General features: G+C 53.3%; 5 protein-coding genes across 5 annotated transcripts; 3 read left to right on the forward strand and 2 right to left on the reverse strand.

Moving 5' to 3' along the window:
- Positions 1-4940: 4940 nt before the first annotated feature.
- Positions 4941-5461, forward strand: BDP81DRAFT_429424 (uncharacterized protein). Its single transcript, XM_060590517.1, has one exon. It carries the CDS (start codon positions 5052-5054, stop codon positions 5292-5294), a length of 243 nt encoding a protein of 80 aa, XP_060444903.1. The 5' UTR covers positions 4941-5051; the 3' UTR covers positions 5295-5461.
- A 1745-nt stretch (positions 5462-7206) lies between these two features.
- On the forward strand, positions 7207-8676 carry BDP81DRAFT_320856 (uncharacterized protein; the record flags this gene model as incomplete). Its single annotated transcript, XM_060584559.1, has 2 exons — positions 7207-7748; positions 7803-8676. 2 exons carry the CDS (start codon positions 7207-7209, stop codon positions 8674-8676), a joined length of 1416 nt encoding a protein of 471 aa, XP_060444904.1.
- Positions 8677-13531: 4855 nt separating this feature from the next.
- BDP81DRAFT_320818 (carotenoid oxygenase) lies at positions 13532-15376 on the forward strand (the record flags this gene model as incomplete). Its single annotated transcript, XM_060584556.1, has 5 exons — positions 13532-13741; positions 13854-13977; positions 14064-14440; positions 14500-14637; positions 14705-15376. The coding sequence occupies 5 exons, from the start codon at positions 13532-13534 to the stop codon at positions 15374-15376; spliced, it is 1521 nt and encodes a 506-aa protein (XP_060444905.1).
- Positions 15377-15614: 238 nt separating this feature from the next.
- BDP81DRAFT_461595 (family 7 glycosyl hydrolase) lies at positions 15615-17346 on the reverse strand (the record flags this gene model as incomplete). The annotated part of the gene is made up of 6 exons (XM_060593797.1): positions 15615-15666; positions 15724-15860; positions 15929-16172; positions 16264-16476; positions 16539-16627; positions 16705-17346. 6 exons carry the CDS (start codon positions 17344-17346, stop codon positions 15615-15617), a joined length of 1377 nt encoding a protein of 458 aa, XP_060444906.1.
- Positions 17347-18330: 984 nt separating this feature from the next.
- BDP81DRAFT_481716 (uncharacterized protein) lies at positions 18331-19701 on the reverse strand (the record flags this gene model as incomplete). The annotated part of the gene is made up of 4 exons (XM_060594970.1): positions 19484-19701; positions 19281-19420; positions 19136-19226; positions 18331-19056 (listed from the first exon to the last, which is right to left on the reverse strand). Exons 1-4 carry the CDS (start codon positions 19523-19525, stop codon positions 18331-18333), a joined length of 999 nt encoding a protein of 332 aa, XP_060444907.1. The 5' UTR covers positions 19526-19701.
- Between the last annotated feature and the right edge of the window lie 113 nt (positions 19702-19814).

The following is a 19814-nucleotide window of genomic DNA, read 5'->3' on the forward strand; positions in this document are numbered from 1 at the left end:
CAATTTGACGTTGTCGTCGTCGGCCCTCTAACACGGGGTGAGGGGGATGGGGGGCGTCCAATATCCGCTTGGCGTCGTGGCTACAGTGGATTCTTAGTCTTCCTCCAACAAAGTCCCCCGAGCCCCGAACGGCACCGCCGTCCCGTACGAATACAGAAACATGCTCTCGAGTCTCTCGGTAAGTGACCAGGTAATATACGCCCGACCCCGGAAAAGGCCACGGGTAACCCAACCTATCAACCAGCTTCAGTTAGCATACTCGGCAAGATCAAAAACAAAAGACCAGATGAAAAAGAACCGGGGCTCTGGATAGAAGTTGGTCCAGATATCCCACCGGGATTCGTTGTATTGCTCAGCCCAGGACACCCTTCTTTGTCCAAAGAACCAATACCTTATTATCTCGCCTGCGGACGAAAGCGAGAAAGGCGGCTGAGAGTAGTATAGAGGGCGGGTATCGAATAACACTAGCCCAATGTGTCTAGACGGTCGTCGTCCTTCCCAAGTCTGATCTGCGTCGATGGGGGGAACGGCGAGGGACGGAAGGGGGTCCAGGGTACGCGCGTCCCGCTCGAGGTTTCTTCTGGCCGCCCCCCTCCCTTGTGTACAAACGGAGATGGACCGGGTCAGACCACGCAAGTAGCCCCGGCAGTCTGGCTAACAGGGCCGAGAGAAACACAGAGCAGTTCGACAACAACGGCATCTGCAGCAAGAGCTTTGCTTTGCCGTCTGTTCCTCTCGTAGGGTCACAGAAAGGGACTGGGCGATAAGTGATGTGGCTTGACTATCCCGAGGCTGGTTTATCCGGAAAGATTCTGAAGCGCGGCTAACGTGTAATTGCGACTGCAAAAGGGCACCCGGAAACTTGGGGGCGGGGCGTCTGCGGGCAGCGGTGAAGGGAAAACGAAAAGGTAACAAAAGGTTCAGAGGCACGAAACCTTGGACGAATCAATGGTTCGTCATCTCGACATTTGGGATCATGGCCAACCCGGTTTCACAGGTCGAGGGAAGGGGCAAAATGGGGGCCAAGAGGACGATCGAATACGCAGCCCGGGGCGGAGTCCAATATCATTTGAACGTGCTGGAACTGAAAGTGCTGGAAGTAGACGACACGTCTTGTGAGAGCATGAGTCGCGATCTTGCACACTCGTGACAGGGCCGGGTTGATGAGCAGGATGTTAGCAGGAGGATTCGTAGCCCTTCTCATTTTGAAGTTCGCGTAAGTCGGAGTCCGGCTCTCTCAGTCGGGATGAGGTCGACCCAATCAAGTCCCTGGTTCTATCGGGCTATGCCGACTCTGGACCGGGTACAACTCGATGCCTGTGTCTTCGTAGGGTCGGGGGGGGGGGGGCCATAAGAGACTTTCGAGGTCGTTAGCACTCGTTCGTCCCATTATGGAATGAAATGCCTTCATCGTGCAACCTTCCCGCTGGCGGCACGTTACGACAGCCTATTCAACTGGGTGTTTCCCACTGAGACGTTTCGTTTCCATGTCTTGAAGAAGACCATCTGAGCAACTGAAAGCATTCCGCACACATCCAATTCCTAAAGACACCATCCAACCCGAACGAAAATATGAAAGGTCCCGAACTCTGCAGACGGGAGGTGGGGGGAGTGTAATTGGCCGGTCACGATGCAGGCCCCCTTGGCAACTCTGCCGAAAGCCGACATGGACTGATGGAATGAGAGGTTTTTTGAGCCCCCAGGAAGCTTGGGCACCTACCTGTACGGATAGGTAACTGGCAGTTCCAGTAATAAGGTGTCTCCGTGCGTTGCGTGCCCACCCCTCGCTGGAAGCTCTGTAGTTTTGCTCTCTAATTTGTGAATAAGGCATTATGGAGAAATCGCAGAGTCGCTTGTCTGCGACTTTGTGGGAAGTTGTGGCAGTTCGAGACGAAAGGAGTGCAGTCTGATGTGGGGTGGCAACGGATTTAGGAACAACACGCAAGCCACCATTGGAACGCCGATGTGAGACAAGGTGGATGACGCGTCACTGAGCCGCTAAGGCCCACGCCCCAGGGTCAAGGGGGGTGTAGCCGCATCGGGCACGCACCCAGAAGTCGTCGCCAAAGAAAGCCATCGTGGATATCGATCAGTTCCTCTGTTCCAGACTCTGGGGAGTTTAACCTGGAGAACGGGTCCCCGTGAAAGACGACGTGAGATTGGGAATCGTCGGGACGCAAACCGCAACAGATATCGATATCCTTGCCGGTTGTTGGTGATAGTATCAATATGCCCAGGCGGGGATGTGCCAAGAGTCGAGCATGGCCAGAATGGTCAGAATCGGGCTTGATGGCGCCAAGCGGGTACAATTTGCGGCGTGCAAAGTCACGGACGCCATTTGGGCGTCTGTTCTAGCACCTCGCCCATTGACTCGTCATCCATCTGCCTGAGGATGATTGTCTTCATCAAGATGCCGTCTGAGGAATATCAACTCGCTTGGGTCGTCTCATCAAAGTCAATCAATTCGTCCAGCCTGTGCGAGTCGAGTTAAAGGGGCGAGACGTTGGCGTGCCACATACGACAGCAGCAGTCAGTACCGCTGTAGGCCTGTGAACATTTGAGTTTGCGAGAACGATTGACGAGCCCACCTGTGTACGCAAGCACACGTAACAGACAGGAGGATTTGACGTGGGATCAGACCTGGATCGGGTGAGGATCTCCTGGGATTGGAGAGTCTATCAATCATGGTTCAGGGCGGCCGCTAGAAGATTTCGGGAAGACCTGGCCCGCCGAAGAAGCTCCAGGAGGTTGTCGTCTATGAAGTTTGTCCGAAAGACGGGCGTCAATAAGGTAATACGGCGTGCGGCCCTACAGACGAGGCTATTGTCGTTCATCAGGTCAACGGCCATGCCTCCGCCAGGCACCATTCGTACGAGTCGAGTCCGTGAGAACAGGAACCGCATGCGGGGATCGGGGGAAACGTGGCCAGCTAAATTGGATAGGCGAAGTGCCCTCCGTAGAGACCGGGACCAGGAGGGGAAAACGAGGCAGAACCTTGAAGCCGGGGTGTTTCTGACAACTGGGAGGACCCAAACACATCCGACTCCTCGAGCGTGTACCTGACTGAAGTAGAGTGCAGATAGTCATCAAGCCCCTGCGACGACTTTGCCGATGGGAGCCAAAGACCAATGGGAGCCGAGGCAGACGAAAAGAGAGTACGAATTAAAGGTGTCGCACTCTATGAACCTTTTTCTGGTTTTGCTGGAATTGAGTCGTTGTCGCCATGGGGTGGGGGGCCTGGCGGTTTCTGGATGACACTAGCCACAGACGAGAATTCAAGGTCCAGGACGACGACGAGACGGGACCAGGTCGGTTAACTCAAAAGGATAACCTGGCTGCCCATGTCTTGGAGACAAAGTTTTAGGGGTCCAGAAGGCCGAGAGAGACGCGAAAGGAGCGAGGCGAGATGGTGTGCCGCAGCCGGCAACGAACCAGTCATCCAGTAAGAAATTGGCATTACGGTGCAAGTAGGCGATACTGGAGCAAACTTCCCTTATCACGGGATGCTAAGTACTATTATGGCGTTTGGCGCCAGTCTGAAGTGACCGTTGGTTTGATAGTCAGAGCTGGTCTCACATGGCGAATACCCGTGGACGGATGCAAATGTCGTGCTGCGGCTTGCCTCTCGGGCAATTTCGCATGTCTTTGCAAAAGACCGTGAGCGTGAGGGTTGTGGCGGCGTGGTTGATTTGATGGACCCCATCAAAGAACTTTTTGGCCTTTGAGGTGCATATGGGAGATTGGTCAGTGTGCAATGAGGGTAATGATGTGCAGCGGCGAAGAAGATGAGGTGGACTGGCGAGGGATTGGCGACGAAGGATGCTAGATCTGGACGTAGGTGCCGGACACGAAAGCGCAAAGTGGAAAATTGGAGTGAAAGTCGGCCACCACTATCATCACCATCTCTGGCTGTCGGATGGTGTCTCGTCCTTTGTGACATGATCGATCTCTAATGAAAATACGGGTCCTCGATTGCTCGAGACTCGGATAGGTTGTGCAGATAGAGTCGTAGTAGTTTCTGCTTCATCGACGCATCCCCGGCTCCTCCGCGTGTGCTGGCGAGAGATCGATACCTGGTACGGATACTCTGTACGGATGCAGATGTAGAAAGTGTCGACAACTGGCACGGATGGCAGCAAGAGCTCTTGGTAGTCGTCGTAATCATCCACGGCCGGCAGCCGCCTGGCGCCGGAGCTGCCGCCATCCGTGGGCCTCTTCCCTCCCCAAGGTTCTGGTTCAGTTACAGACGGAAGAGAGCGTCGAGTCTTGCTGTCTCAGAGTGCCTAAAGAGGTGCCTTGGAGGGGAACAGAGCGGCGCCGTGCGTGTAGTGACTGCCCGTAGTGTACTGTGTAGCACTGTAGACTGTATCCGTAGGTAATCTGCTGCCGCTGCCTGCCCACTGCCACTGCCACAGGTGATTTGTGCTGCGGCGGGCAATCAGCAAGAAAGCGGTGCTGAGAGTGAGGCTTTGAGGCTTTGGGGAGCCGGCTGAGCCACAGATCTGGGACGGAGGGGACCAATCCGGGGTGTTGTTTCCGCCGACACAGGCGTAAAAGTCTTGGCGGGTAGTCCAGATTGGTCTGGGGCAGATGCTGGAAATAGACCTCAGCCACGCCTCGTCATCACAGTTCGGGGCTGCCTGCCAGAGACCCGTCACAGTGAGAAAAGTGTGTGGGCGCGGGTGTGTGAGGGAGAGAGAGGCGTGAGGGCGTGAAGTGAAGGCCAGGGTGAACCGTAAGAGCGAGGAATTGGAGGAGTGGAGGGGACGGAGGGGAGGGATGCGGTGCCCACTCGACTAAGGTTGAGAGGTGGGATCTGGCGCTGGCGGCCAGTGACAGGACCTTTAATTAGGTACAAACGAGAGGTACCGGTACATCGGATGTGACTGCGAGGCTTGTCCCTTTCAATGTTCGTCCTCGTTGCCGTGTGGTCTGCATTCTCGAGTATGTACGGAGTAGATGTAGGCAGAGTAGGTATTGTATCCGAGTGTAAGTGATGGCATTCGCGGATGCTGATGGTGATTCGGTGAATACCTATTCGTACTCACAGAATGCCTCCCGGCTGTATCCGTACCCTACTACCGGTCTTCGAATGTTTGAAGATGCTGTGGGCAGCGGACGTTGGTTTGGTGTTTGTTTCTTTGCTTCCATTGTTTCCGCTTCATCCTCTCCATCTGATGAACATCTCTCGCCCACAACCCGTAGGTAGGTGCCAAGAAGAAGAAACAATATTGCCATCGTCGTCGCAGGTCGTCAGCCTCGCTCGGATTCGCAATTGGGTTACGAGCAGGTAAACTATCGTCACCACCAAAACACTACTGCGTACTCCGTACGGAGTACTCGATAGAGTAATGTCAACGTCTCCAGAGTTCAAGTCGGTATATTGCGCAGGTAGGATACGGGTACTTCGTACGGAAGGGGGGCTTCTCCGCCCCCAGGGACCGTCGGCCGTCGTCACCGAGAGGGTTGCGTCGCCGTTGCCTGGCTTCTCTCGAATTTTTGCCCGCAGAGCAACGCATGCCTTGGCAAAATCGAGAGCAAAGGACGCAAAGGACCGCAAAACAAGTCACAGCTCAAGATTGTGCCCCTCTGAACAGCCCAAGAAGGGCTTGGCGCGAGAAAGGTATGTGGGAGGAGGACGGGAGGACGTTCGACAGCCCGGACAGGTAGGTAAGCTCGAGACGGCGACAGGGCAGTACGTAAGGTAGACCGGCTCTATTCAGGATTCGTCACTAGTAGCCGGACCATGAGCTTGTCGTGGGTGAGGCCGTAGACGTAGGTAGGACACGGTGGGAGAGAGAGACGTCTGACTGAGTGTGTCGTTGGCCAGTGGCGGGGGGGAGTACGGGAGTACTTCGTGCCTACGGATACCTATGTGAGCAAGAGGATCCGTCAAAATGGAGAAAGGGCAGGAGTGAGATGAATGTGATTGGTGGTTGAGACTCGTGATGCCTTAGGTAAGATGGATACGGTACGTAGGTACGAGGGCACGGGAGGTACATGTCACGAGGTACAGTACATCCTCAAAGTACAGACTGGAAGAAGAGGAAGGCACGCTGTGCTGGATGCTCTTGCTCACTTGGGACAGAAAGACGGAGTCGTGGTACGTACCGGGGCGGATTGAGCGGGCCCCACTCTGGAGCGATCTTGCCCCTGTCATTGGCCCGAGTTGCACAGCTTACGCGTAAACCGCCCATGAGGAGCCAGCCAGAGAGCGGCGTGCGTACGCTTTCTTGCTGCTTCGCACTCCTCCCGCTCCCACCGTCCACTCCCCCCTTCTCTCTCACATTGCATCTCTCTCTCTCTCTTTCTCGCTACCATTCTCTGCTTCTTTTCTGTCAACTCTGCCTGCAAAAGTAACAAAGTCTGAGGTGTCTGAATACACACACACACACCCCCCCCCCCCCTGGAACCTTGACCTTGACCCCTTCCACTTCCCTTGCCTCTCTCCTAGTCCTCACTCCTCTTCCACCTTACGCCTTACGCAGACGCAGCACACGCAACGCAACTTCCTCGCACCTCTACGTACGCTCGCTACCTTACGGATACTGCTGGCGTACGTTACGTCCGCTCTTTTGCTCCCATCAATTCCCCTGGCGGCCCACTCCCCAATCGCACCCTCCTCTCCGCCCGCTACCAACCCTTTCAACACCCCCATCCCCCCATCCCATCCCTTCCTTCTCGACACCGCACTTCACTCGCCTCTGAAATTCGATTCTCGATTTCTACCGACGACAAGGCACGGAATCTTGCGAACCAACATTTTCGCATAGCGACCACGATCGCTTCGCTGGGACTCGTACTCACACTCATGACCGACGCCTGAAATACTCCCACCCGACCCGAAAGTCCAAGCTAGATTCTCTTGGCCCAGGAACTCTCGACAGTGCCGAGCCTCGACTCTTCCAACTAGCAGACGAGAAGCAACCCGGACTTGGTCGACTACAATCCACCAAACACCACCACAACCAGCTTCAACCTCGACTGGCAACCGATACAACAGTTGCGCAGCCTTCGACGACCATCAATTTCGACGACGACTTCCACTCTTTAAGTCTTTCTAACTCGCCGCCCTGATCTGACACCAATACGATTCAACTACTCGACGAGCACCGGGAGAGTTCCGTCGAAGACTCTCCAACCGTCCCTCCTCCTTTCTTCGACACCCTCGACATTTACATTTATCTAACCACCGACGACTTTGAAATGGACGGCCATGGTTATCCCCCGGCCGAAGGCCCCCCGAACGGCGATGGAGAGTATGGTGAAGAGTGGGCTCGCGACCTGAGGGTAAAGTTCGAGTCACTTCTTCGTGACAAGCGTATGACCGACCTTCGAACTTCGTCCCGGCAAGGAACTCCTCAACCCAAAGAGAGCGCAAGCAGCGCCAACCTCCGCGGTCTCGCATCACCTGGTCCCGGTAGACCTTCAACTTCACACAGCTCAACACCTATGCCCCCGACACCACCCGCTTACTCTCGCCACCTCCCCAAGATCCCTACACCTCCCGCCGCCAACGACCGCGATTCACAAAAATTCCGCAACCTGATGATCAGCCTTTCTCTCACTCCGACAAAGTACGAAAACCCTGGTTTGTTGGACGAGGCTCTGCAGTGCATACCCCTCGACCGGATATACGGCGAGGCGGAAGAGGAGTGCCAAGTGATGCAGGCCGAGGCTGAGAGTATGGGAGATGGACGCAAAGCTACTTGGGGCTACCAAGATTGCGTTATCCGCGCACTTCTGAGGTAAGATCCTGATTTCACTCGATTCCTTGGAACACATTCTAATCGTCTGTTCAGATGGTTCAAGCGATCATTTTTCACCTGGGTCAACAACCCCCCGTGCCCCGTATGCCTTTCGCCCACAATCGCCCAAGGCATGACGCCTCCGACGCCCGATGAGAGTGCATGCGGTGCGCTTCGAGTCGAGCTTTACAAATGCTCAGCCGGAGACTGCGGCGCCTACGAACGATTCCCCAGGTACGGCGACGTATGGAGACTGCTGCACACCCGCAGAGGACGCGTTGGAGAGTGGGCGAATTGCTTCAGCATGCTTTGCCGTGCTATGGGAGGCAGAGTTCGTTGGATCTGGAACGCAGAGGACCACGTCTGGACCGAAGTCTACTCCGAGCACCAGAAGCGATGGGTACACGTCGACGCCTGCGAGGAGGCATGGGATAACCCGCGCCTCTACACCGAGGGTTGGGGCAAGAAGATGTCCTACTGCATCGCTTTCTCTATCGATGGCGCCACAGATGTCACTCGCCGGTACGTCCGCAAGAGCGACTTCTGCGCGGAACGCAACAGATGCCCCGAAGAGGTTCTTCTCTACATCCTCAACGAGATCAGGGGTCTACGTCGCGGCAACATGAACAAGGACGAGAAGTTCAGACTCGAGAAGGAAGACAGCCGCGAGGACCGCGAGCTCCGAGGATATGTCATCAAGTCTATTGCCCAGGCCGTCACCGACCTCGTTCCTGGCATGCCCAGCCCTTCGGCCAGCAGTGCACCCCCTCCTCCCGCTCAAGCAGCTCCTCAAAGACGTGACGACACCAAGCTGCCTGCTGAGCAGCCCGGTCGCCAGACTGGATCCGCAGAGTATCTTGCGGCACAGGCCAACGCGAACGCAAGGCATCACCAGTTCCCCCCGCACAACCCGAACCGTCGCCCTTGAAGCGTGAGCGCAATCTTCGCGACCGCTTTCTAACCTAACACGATGGCATATCCGCCACACTCAACCTCCTGCCGACCCGAGGCCACTTCTTTTGCGGGCTGGCAATATCTGCTACTTTTTTCAAGATACCCAGTGGATGCCAGAACCCTCACCTCCATGGCCCCGAGGTCGTCGCTGCTCACCCGCCATGATGAGCGGCTTTTTTGCACACTCGTGCAGCACCAATCAAGGCAATGATAATATTTTCTATGTCTAATCTACCTAAATTCGATACATTGAAAACAAAAACAACGGCATCATAGACCGGCGCTCCGTCCCTACATATCACCCTTTCGATCACATTGGGCAACGGGGCTCGAAATGTATCTACCACCACCTCATTTACTTCGCTTCATTTCCTTTGTCGAAAAATACCGCGCGTTGGATATCCGCTGGATGTCGGCGGTACAAGGCGCAACCATGGGATAGGCAGGGCTTGCCTGGTCACTTTTATAAACAAACCTGTCTCGTATGAACCGAGGCAGAAGGGAGAGGAAGCCGGCGATCGAGGTTCGAAGCCAAGGGACAGCAACGGCTCACCATCGCGCCGGGCTCCTCTTTGGAAGGGGCGTTTCGGGGACTTCACACATGTACGCTGGATTGTGTTGCATCTTCGAGTCTTTTTTTGCATGAGCGATGAAAGGCACCAGATACGCTTTCCATCTGGCCGAATGGAGTTGACGATTGAAGAAGTTTTTTTTTATACTTATTTTTCTAAAGAGAACTTTGTTTCTCTTGTCCCTCTGAGGAGAGGACGTAGATGGAGACATCCGGACCGCGAGCTTGAGAAGCCATGTCCGCAGGATTTAGAAACAAATTTACCCAAAGTTTGAAATGTTCAAAACTGTCCCCAATGTGCAATGTGAATACGCTCCCTCGATCATGATCTAGGTGTCTCACCACCTGTTACACTTCCACTTGAAGACCCTGTGTTGGGAGCAGCAATGGAATCATTTCATCATAGTCGGACCCTTCCTGCCAGAATTGCCTCAATGCCGGTGAGGAGGTGAGATGCAGGTGACGATGCGATGCATCTGAAAGTGGAGTTTTGGCGTACCGTAGTCAGCGGGAGACCGTCCCGATCTGATTCACGAAGAGCTTCTCATTTTTACGGAGTCAAAGAACCACAGTTTCAAAGACGGATTTGACGTTACTCCAATTTTTAGTCCAATCCGATCGATGTCTTGCTATCCGACCCGCCCGCCCATTTCACACCTTGGGTGCTTGGCTTTGGAGCACTTTGTGGAATGGGGATGGTTCCTTTGAAGATGGTGTTGGCATTGGCATTGGATGGGGGGCTTGCGGCTTGCCGCGCCGGGCTGTGGTTTCTTGGCTGGGGGCTACAGCGGGTTCACTACCTAGGCACTAAGCTTCTGCGGTTTCTACTGTGTAAGGTAGTCGCGGATCAAAAGTCAGTCATGTAAATCTTGGCCTGGATATGTGACGCAGCCACAGCCTACGTGATTCAGCCTAGGTGAGGCAAGGCAAAGCAGGAGAGAGCACGTGTTGTGGGCGAGGCTATTTCATCTTTTGACTGACACACCCGTGACACCATACCGGAAGAGGGAGGGGGAAAGATTTCCCGCCAAGAATTGGGTTATTTCGACATTGGCGGTGCCGCAGTACGGATAGGTCTTCAACGAGCCAGGGATGTGAATTGGTTTTTTTTGTGCAAGATTTTTCTGGTAGTTCATTGGCAAGGGTTTCTTAACGGACGGGAAGGCTAGGAGGGGATTTGGTCTCGCTACTGCTAGTTGAACGGGCGGGGAGGGGGACATTAATCAACGGAACGGGCGTTGGTGATGGCACGGCATCCATCATCGGGTGCCGGGGACGTAGGCAAGTAGGTGGTTGCGGATAGGCGGCAGGATTGGAGAGTAGTCGTGTACGGAGTATGTAGCGTACCTAGACAATTGTCAATTGTGGTGCGGTTCAACTGGCAGCAAAAAGAGAGCAGAAAAATCGACAAAGGGTTGCTTGATGGGAAGCCGGCCGCCGGGTTGGCGTCTTGGCAATCCGGCAGTGCAACTGCACGGAGGTGGGGTTCCCGGTGGCCTGCCTTGAGGTTTTCTTGTTGGTTGAGACGGCACGCAACGGGGTTTTCTTACTCTTCTTCAGCTCCCTACGGATAGAACTCGGAAGGTTTGGAAGAAGGGGTCGGGAAATCGGGACCGGTTCCTCGTCCTATTCTCGAACTTGTACAAGAATGTTGCCCGCATATGTGTTGTCCGTATGAAGTTGCGGATACCCGGGATAGGTGATAGGTAGGTATCCCGCCGGAACAAGCGCCCGCGCGCACGCGCGCTTGTCTGCGCAGTACATACGTACACCAAGCGGGAGGTTGAAATTGACTTGATGTGATGGAGAACGGCTGGGTGGACGGAATTGACGACGCAATCCCGTTCAACCACGTGATGATTAAAAAGAAAAAAAAGGGGAGATAGGCCTCGTGGTGGTGTCCTTATTTGGACACAAATTGAACGAGCTTGTCGGACTTTTTGGGTTGTCCGCACGGGTGAACCACACAGTTGGTGAACGAAAGTCGGACATGGACCGCGTTGTGGACCGTGAGGTTTCGATGATCAATGAGCAACAGCATAGAAACACTGGAGACGGAGAAGAGAAACACGGAAAGGTTGATGCCAAGAGCAAATCACAGCAGAGGAAAAGGGGAGAGAGCCGAGAGAGAGAGATTCGGCTGCTCAGCTGCTGGCAGCATGTGCCTTGTTCCGTTGTCGTCGGCGGATGGGCACAGGGGTTCGTGGTGACGAGGACTTGGGTCGGAATGTGGGGGGGGGAAGGGAAGCATAAAGGTTGCTGTCGTACGTACGGAGTACCGGTACCGACTCGGACAAGGCGCGCCGGCGGGAATGGGGAACTAAAAGAATTTAAGATGAAGGGGTGAACTTCTTGAGACGGGATGGTGTGGATTGGTGGTTGCAATGTTGCAGTAGGCAGACGTTGGTGTTGTATAGATATTAAAATAATGACCGTACAGGAGTTGGAGTAGGGTGATAGGGTGATAGGGCCATGGTACGGGAGGTATGGGGCTAGTCCGATGGAGGTGATTGGGTGTGTTAATACGAGATACGAGGAGCAAGCGAAGGGCTGATGCTTCAGCCTTGAGGAGTGTGGGTTATAAGGAAGTCAGGTGACGAAAGGGGTAAGTAAATTGCTTCCGAGATGCTGGATTTGGGAGCATCGGAGATGGGGTTTGCTTACGAATTGGGATGTTGATCATTTGATATCTGGGGTATCAACGGGTTGTGCTCAATGAAGCTTTATGGGGAAATCCCATGATACTAAAATGGTGTAGTAAGTTTATGGAGAATGAATCCACGACGGCTGTTGTTTTCTCATAGAGAACAATAGGTCGACCTCTTGTTGTTCAATGCGCTCTTTTTCGACGTCTTTGATCCGGACAAAGCTTTGAAATGAGATCGAGAACCGAATTTCATTCACGAAGTTTGCACTATTTTCCTTAGTTGATATACCCGGTTGATTTTCAGTCTTCACATCCCAAAAGTATGTTCATGCTTTTCCTTTTATGAGTATCTACGGGATAAAGACATGAATTTCAACATCTCATACGATCATGAGAGGCAGAAGAGCCCTCGTAATGAACCGTCATCTCTCATACTTGGTATTTTGAAATGGCCTTGTTATTCAATCTTTTTCTTGTCATTTGAGAATACTTGTTACTTAAATATATCTTTTCCAAATCGTTAGGGTTTACTTATAAACTTGTCACAAGCTCTATACATCTGGAGTGTCGAAGACAAGTGGTGTTAAAATTAGCCACTTAAAAGGCTGGCTGTGTCTTGATTGCGAACCTTAGTGATTTCTGATCTTCTAAATGCCTTGGACAGAATATGTCTTCGGAGCTGCTATCCCTATACATCCGTCAGATTGAAGCCACCCAGCAGAATGCGGTATGAATAAAAAGAGGCCCTGCATGATGTGCTGATGAATTGAAATTTGAATAACAAGAAAAGTCATAACTATGAGAGTGGAGAGTGTGGCTCCAATGATGATTTAACTTTCGATGACACTGACTTGTATAGTACCTTACGTGTCATGATGATTCTATCGGCCGCCGTAGCACAAAGACACCGCGAACACTCTTATTTCCTTTGAGGGTTTGCGAATGCGAGGTGCTCGGGTCAGAGATCTCGCCTCAACGAAAGGACGTGATGGCATCTTAAATCATCAGTCGCGGCAGCTTCGCGCTTGTTTGATACGCCGTCTCCGCTTACAAACTCTGTCCAACCGCGGACTTTGAGCTGGCTGTCCGGGGAGATAGGACGACTGGACGAGCTGGACCAATAGCAGCCGTTCTAATTAGCATAGCCAAGTCCGCATCAGCCAAAGAGGATCCAATCTCAACATCACAATCGACAATTTGGCGCCATTCTTGTTTCCGAATGATCAATAATCCACGATCATGCTTCTGTGCCAGCGGGAAGCATCACGGGAGGAAAGATACTTGTCGTCAGGGTGCAGCCCGGGGTAAGTGGGGCACCCGGCTCGCAAATGGCGGGGACATTAGCTATCCGCTTGCGGGGTAGTTCAAACTTGATACCAATCCCTCGTGGTCATCGTCTCAAATGATGAAAGAGGACAAAGATTTAAATATCGCCTCTCTGCATCGTGGCAAAACAGGTTTTGGTCTCTTGCGATCTCAGTATCCCAATAGCAGCCCAGCTTGACAGTTCATAAAGACGGTCTGTTCGTTCACCTATCCTGCACGCGCCACCACCACCAAAAACCCGCAACCGCACCCGAAGCACCACCACCCGTCAGCTCAGATCGCACAATGGCGGGCCACTTCCGCGCCTCGCTCGCAGACCCACCCGCCAAATCCTTCTCGGACCGGCCCCAGTTCTCGGCCTTTATGAAGCCGTGCCGCTTCGAGGGCGAGGTCCGGAATCTGGAGGTCGTCGGCACCGTCCCCGCCGAGCTGGACGGCGCATTTTTCCGAGTGATGCCGGATCCGCAGTTCCCGCCGTTTATTGAAAATGACCCTGTATGTAACTGCGTTGCCATGCCTCGTTTTCCCTGATGACCACTTTCTGCAATCCCGAGGAGTATCTTTGTTTGTTTTAAACTACCGGAAAATTATCTAATCTGGAAAAAAGTGGTTTAATGGCGACGGCAATGTTTCTGCTTTCCGCTTCCACAATGGCAATGTCGATTTTCAGCAGAGATACGTGCGGACAGAGAAGTTTGTTCGAGAACGAGAAGCGAATCGAGCTCTAGCAGGTTCGTCATCCTAAACTCTTACTTCTCCTTGACCAGAAGCTAGGATTTCCCCAAGACTGACGTGATATTTCATTACAAACCACTAGGCGCATACCGAAACAAGTACACAGACGCAGTCGAATTCAAAGTCCGCACCACCGCCAACACAAACATCTTCTACTTCAACAAGTCCCTCCTCGCCATTAAGGAAGATGCGCCGCCGTATCTCATGGATCCGATCACGCTCGAGACCAAGGGGCTCTGCGACTTTGACGGCCAGCTACCGAGCTGCACCTTCACCGCGCACCCTAAGCTAGACCCCGCCACGGGCGAGCTCGTGTGTTTTGGCTACGAGGCCAAGGGTGACGGGACGCCTGATGTTTGCTATTTTAGCATCGCCCCCAACGGCAAGTTTCTCGAGACTGTGTGGCTTGTGGCGCCTGTTGTTGGCATGATTCATGATTGTGCTGTGACGGATAACTGGGTATGTGTTGCGGGAAAAGTAGGAGACTTTATGTCTGCTTGTTTGCTGACCTTACTTAGGTGTTGTTTCCTATGATCCCACAGATATGCGACATTGATCGATTGAAAGCGGGAGGGGAGCACTGGCAATGGGATCCCAACGTGCCCTTCTATCTGGGTGTTCTACCAAGACGCGGCGCGAAAGGAACCGACGTGAGGGTAAAGCACACATTTCTCCTTGCAATGTTCCGAGTATCAAACTGACCACATCTTCCCCTCCTGAAAGTGGTTCCGCGCTCCAAATGCCTTCCCAGGCCACACCACAAACGCCTACGAGACCCCTTCAGGCAATATCGTCTTCGACCTGCCCCTAACAAACAAGAACGTCTTCTTCTGGTGGCCCGATGCCGAGGGCAACGCCCCGGACCCGCAAGACATCCGCGCCGAGTACGTCCGCTTCGAATTCGACCCGCGCGCCACATCGGACTCGGCCCTCGACCTCCCCGCGCCGACGCCCATCCTCCGCCACGACATGGAGTTCCCGCGCATCGATGAGCGCGTGCTCTCCAAGCCGCACCGGCACAGCTTCTTCGACATGATGGACCCGTCGCTGGGGACTGACTTTGCGGCCATCATGCCCGTGCTCGGTGGCGGTCACCCGTTATATAACTCGCTGGGACATCTTGATCATGAAACTGGGAAGTTGGAGGTGTATTATCCTGGGTCCCGGCATATGGTTCAGGAGCCTGTGTTTGTGCCGAGGGGGGAGGATGCGGCGGAGGGGGATGGGTTCCTGATTGGGCTTGTGAATAATTATGCGACCATGTCGAGTGAGCTGCATGTTATTGATACCAAGAAGTTTACGGAGCCTGCGGCGGTGGTGAAAGTGCCTATGAGGTTGAGGGCTGGGCTGCATGGTAATTGGGTTGATGGGAAGGAGTTGCGGCTGTGTCAATGATGCCCCTGACTTGCAGGGAAATAGTATATCACTTGTATGGTCGATGAGAGCTATTCAGAGAAGATACCTATGCTAAGAAATAAACGAGAGCATATGATGGAGACAAACCATCGGTATCCCAGTCCCTCAGCGTAATATTGAAATCTGGAAGGAGAAGTGCAGAGTGTGTCCATCGGACCAAATTCCATGTCCGGTGTTGTCGAAATCAAATGCTATCTAACCACTTCTCGATCCCAAGCTACAATGTTGTCCCAATAGGTCCAAACCGAATGTTGGACCACGCAACTTTGCTATCGGAATGTCAGCTACCATCGAAGCCTCTAGTTCTAGCTCCTCCATAGACTTACGCATTGGGATAGTATCTCTCAACCTCTTGAGGTTCGGGACCATTACCGTTTGAAGGACATGGTCCTCTTTCCGCTCCCGGAAGACCCGCACGGTCCGGCGGGAACGTGGAATCAAGCCAAAGATTGTTGGCCCAGTGCTGCATGGCAAAGTTAGCCCGCTTTAGAGAAGGGGAGCGCGCTTGTGACTGGTGATATATAGACTTACATCATTCGAGATGGACATTGTCAGGACCATGGGGAGTTGTAGGGTTTCGTTGTGACGCGCGTAGCCGCCGACTTTGGCAAAATACTCGGGGTCTTGAAAGTTCGTGGGCAGAGCTTCGCAGTAGTCGGGACTCAGTCCGCTGGTGTCTGGGAACCCGGGGTAAGATGCCGCGGGTGTTTCGGTTTTCTTCCCATCTTGGACGAAGAATTGCTTGACACTGTCTTCAGAGAATTGGGTGACTACACTGTTCAAGTAAGTCGTGTTAGCAACCGCTCAAAGATCTTATGTGGTGACTAAAAGAAGTTGAAACTCGGCGTTATCGCCAGGGCTCTTACGTGAATTTTCTACTCGTATCCACCGTCTTTCCCTTACCGTAGAACTCCTTATCGCCAAGTCTGTATGGACTGTAATCGCATCCGAGCCTATCACACAGAACTTGACCGGAACCCCCCGTGTTGGCGACATCACAGTCCGGAGCCTGACAGACCTGATAGCCTGTATCAACGCAAGGTTTTGAGATCATGTAGTATGAGTGAGCATTGGAGTTCCTGAAAGTTTCGGAGCATGCTGTCAGTCCTCTCGTCAGATAGGAGTGCCCCAAGATTCTTACCAGACGTCAAATTGGGCACAGCAAGCGCCGTACTTCCCCGTTCCGCGGACCTGATCAGTGTCTGAAGGTACCCAGCCCTCGACGTTTGCCTACACCAGCGAGTTCAGTCAATTGAGAACGCACTTAGTGACAGATATCAAGTAAACACGGTGGCGTAGAGACTCACCTTTCCCCCGACAAACCGATTACTCCTAGGGCAACTCGCATCACAATACCCAGTCCCATACCTCGCCCCAGCCTCGTTGGTAGGGTACCTAGCCATGCCACCATCGTCCTCCATAGCCACAAAGTACAACGCACTGTTAATAGCACACTCAACAGACGACAGCTCAACATCAAAAGCAAGCTCATTCCCCATCAGCACAAAAGTCTGATACCGATCCGCCCCACCCGGCTCCAACAAGAAGACGCGCGAGTTGACATTTGAAGAAAAGGCATTCAACGTCACGAATTTCTGCGACAGGGTGTTGCCACCGGTGGTGGTGATGCCGTACCCATCCTTGTAGCTCTGCGCGTCTGCCCCCTCGAGAGCACAAGTTGATGTGCAGGAGTCGGTTGTGTTGCACTGTGCGAGGTCCCATTGGTTGCCGGTGTAGCAGTTGCTGATGCTGTTTGCGTTGCGGATCCAGCGCCATTCTGCGTCGAGGACGACTTCTGCGTCGATTGTGGAGCAGGAGTTGGTTCCGCTGGGGGATTTGCTGCAGTTTTGCCAAGAGAGTTTGGGGTGTTCTTCTGGGACTAGGTTGCCTGCTTTTTGAGCAGCGACTATGGTTGCGAGGGTGAGTGGGAGGATTGATAGAGAACGCATGTTTTCTGGTTGATGTTATCAATAGTGAAATTTTGGTGGTCCAATAGCACAACAACCAGATGCTAGCGGGGAGAAAGGGACTTATAGTTGGTGATACTGGGCATCATTTCATTCAGTATCTGGGTGTTTTGTTTCGGAAGACATCTCCCTGTTGTAGAGGCATACAAGGAACTATGTTCAATATAATCACGCCAATGACACACATATGGTCAGACTATTGAAGTATGTATGAGGGAGGATCAGTGCAGCTCGTACATGTGAGGAGCCGGCACGTATTGCTCCTTGCGGCCGGCACCATCGAAAATACGTTCTCGGCAAACCCCAATCTGATCAAAGAGTGTGTCAAATGCTGACATAGGATCCGGTTGAATGTAAGGAGTAGTTGCTACTGACGCACCATGATCTTGTAGACGGGAAGAACCATAATCATCGGGCGATGCCGCCTGCAGGTCATCCTACTACACAGGAGATGGCAAGATGCTCGTCGAGAAAAACTCCTAAATCGTCGAGACAAGTGGGTTTCCAGGAACAAATTAAAATAATATCGAGGAATGGTAGCCAAAATCTTTGAAATTGTTATTGGATTGCTCCGTTGCCAACAAACAGCCCGTTGTTGGGGGGACGATCCTGATCCAGGCATTCCGGGCAATGCCGGCCGGAAAGGTGGACTTCATCATCGAGTTCAACCGGGCCCCGACAAAGTGGAGTATGGGACCGGCGAGCCGGATCGTAGCCAAGGCTGGAAGATGCGTACCGTTTTTGCGTTGCAGAAAGCGAGGTATCTCCCAATCGACTGGTCTGCCAAAGTGTCTGGCAAGCGTTGGATTCATCGCTATCATCATCACTGAATTTACCTCGAGAGTGCGCCTGCTTCCGAGTCATTTTTGGGAGTCGAAGTCAGTGCACCAGAGTTTGAGTTGTCTGTTCAACTGGAGCATGTACTGTCATTGAGTCATTCTGATCATGTAGATCCCATTCTGCCTTCTAGATGCGTTCTCCCTTCTCGTTAAACCTCTGAACCTCTCCCGTAAGAAGAGCATCCTGCAAAGCTCGACCGATCTCCATAACCTTGACGCCCTTCTCAAGAGGCAGCGGAACAGGTTTGTCCCTGAGAACCGACTCGGTGAACTCGTTGGCCTCCAGCGCAAACGCGTGCTCAAATCGCTGCCAGTACTCGGGCTGCACCTCGTTCCGGATACCAAGCTTATCCGCGACAACGACATTGCTGGCTCTCGGCACAACATTCACCGAGACCTTTCCCTCGGTGCCCGTGATCTCGGTGCAGACATCGTGGCCGTGGGCCTGCGTGCGGGAACAGCAAAAGTAGGCAATCTTGCCGCCCCAGAACTCGACGACGCCGACGCCATTGTCGACGTCGTTCATCTGCGCGAGCTCCGGGTGGTGCTGCAGCGTACCCGTCGCCCAGCAGGATTTCGGGACCGGGTCCGAGAGGTACCAGAGCGAGAGGTCAATGTCGTGGATGGCGCAGTCGACAAAAATGCCGCCGTTACGCGGGGCGTAGCGCACGAAGAAGCCGGTGTTGTCGAGGAGGTCGCATGTATTGGACCGGACTATGAAGGGGCTGCCGATGGCCTTGTTGTCGAAGATTTTGGTAGCGGCGTCCCGGTAGGAGGCGTCGAAGCGGCGGGAGAATCCGGCCATCACTTTGAGGTCCGGACGGGCTTTTGCGGCGTCGACGCAGGCTGCGATCTAAGATGGTGAGGAGAAGTCAGCTCGAAGCCTATGAATTGTATCTGGCAGACCGCCATGAGATCAACTGTGGCCGTACCTCATCCATCTTCGTACTCAAGGGCTTCTCGCACAAGACGTGGAGACCCTTCTTGATAGCTGCTAATGTTTGGCTTGCGTGGACATCGGTGCTGGTGGAGATCCACACAGCTTAAAGCCCCGGGTGAGATAGCATCTCCTCGTACGAGCCGTATACTGTGACGTTGAACTCCTTGTAATCCTCAAGGGAACGAGCCCACTCCAATTCGTGGGCCTCGGTGCTGCAAACCGCCACCACTGAGGCCCTCGGGACGCGGTAGATGAGGTTCTGAACATGGCGACGACCCTATGTTTGTTGTCAGCCGGGGCTTCTTCGTTCGTGTTCCCGTGATGGTTAAGAAGTTCTGACCATTCGTCCTAGTCCTGCCACTGCGATTCTGAGAGGTTCCATAGCTACTGATGTGTTGCAAATGCGTCAAATTTCGGGTGTTTCAAGGGCGAAGGTCTGGTGAGCCGACTTCTTGATGGTGCAATCAAGCCTCTGAACCTCATCTCGACGGATACCCTTCTATTTATCCTCTATGAACCCATTGCGAAGTACTGCTCACGGCAAGAGGAATATGAAATCCGTCGAGAACCCGCCAGGAAACACTTCGAGATGCCTCTGCAACGTATCAAAGGGACCGGCTTCGCGTAGATACTACCGCTCCTGGCCAAAGAGGAGAACCAAACGCGAACAC

The sequence above is a fragment of the Colletotrichum phormii genome (assembly GCF_030913505.1).
Source record: "Colletotrichum phormii strain CBS 102054 chromosome Unknown BDP81scaffold_11, whole genome shotgun sequence".
NCBI lineage: Eukaryota > Fungi > Ascomycota > Sordariomycetes > Glomerellales > Glomerellaceae > Colletotrichum > Colletotrichum phormii.

Excerpts from the sequence above, each read along its gene's own strand:
- BDP81DRAFT_429424 (XM_060590517.1), top strand. The coding sequence starts at position 5,052 with ATGCCTCCCGGCTGTATCCGTACCCTACTACCGGTCTTCGAATGTTTG.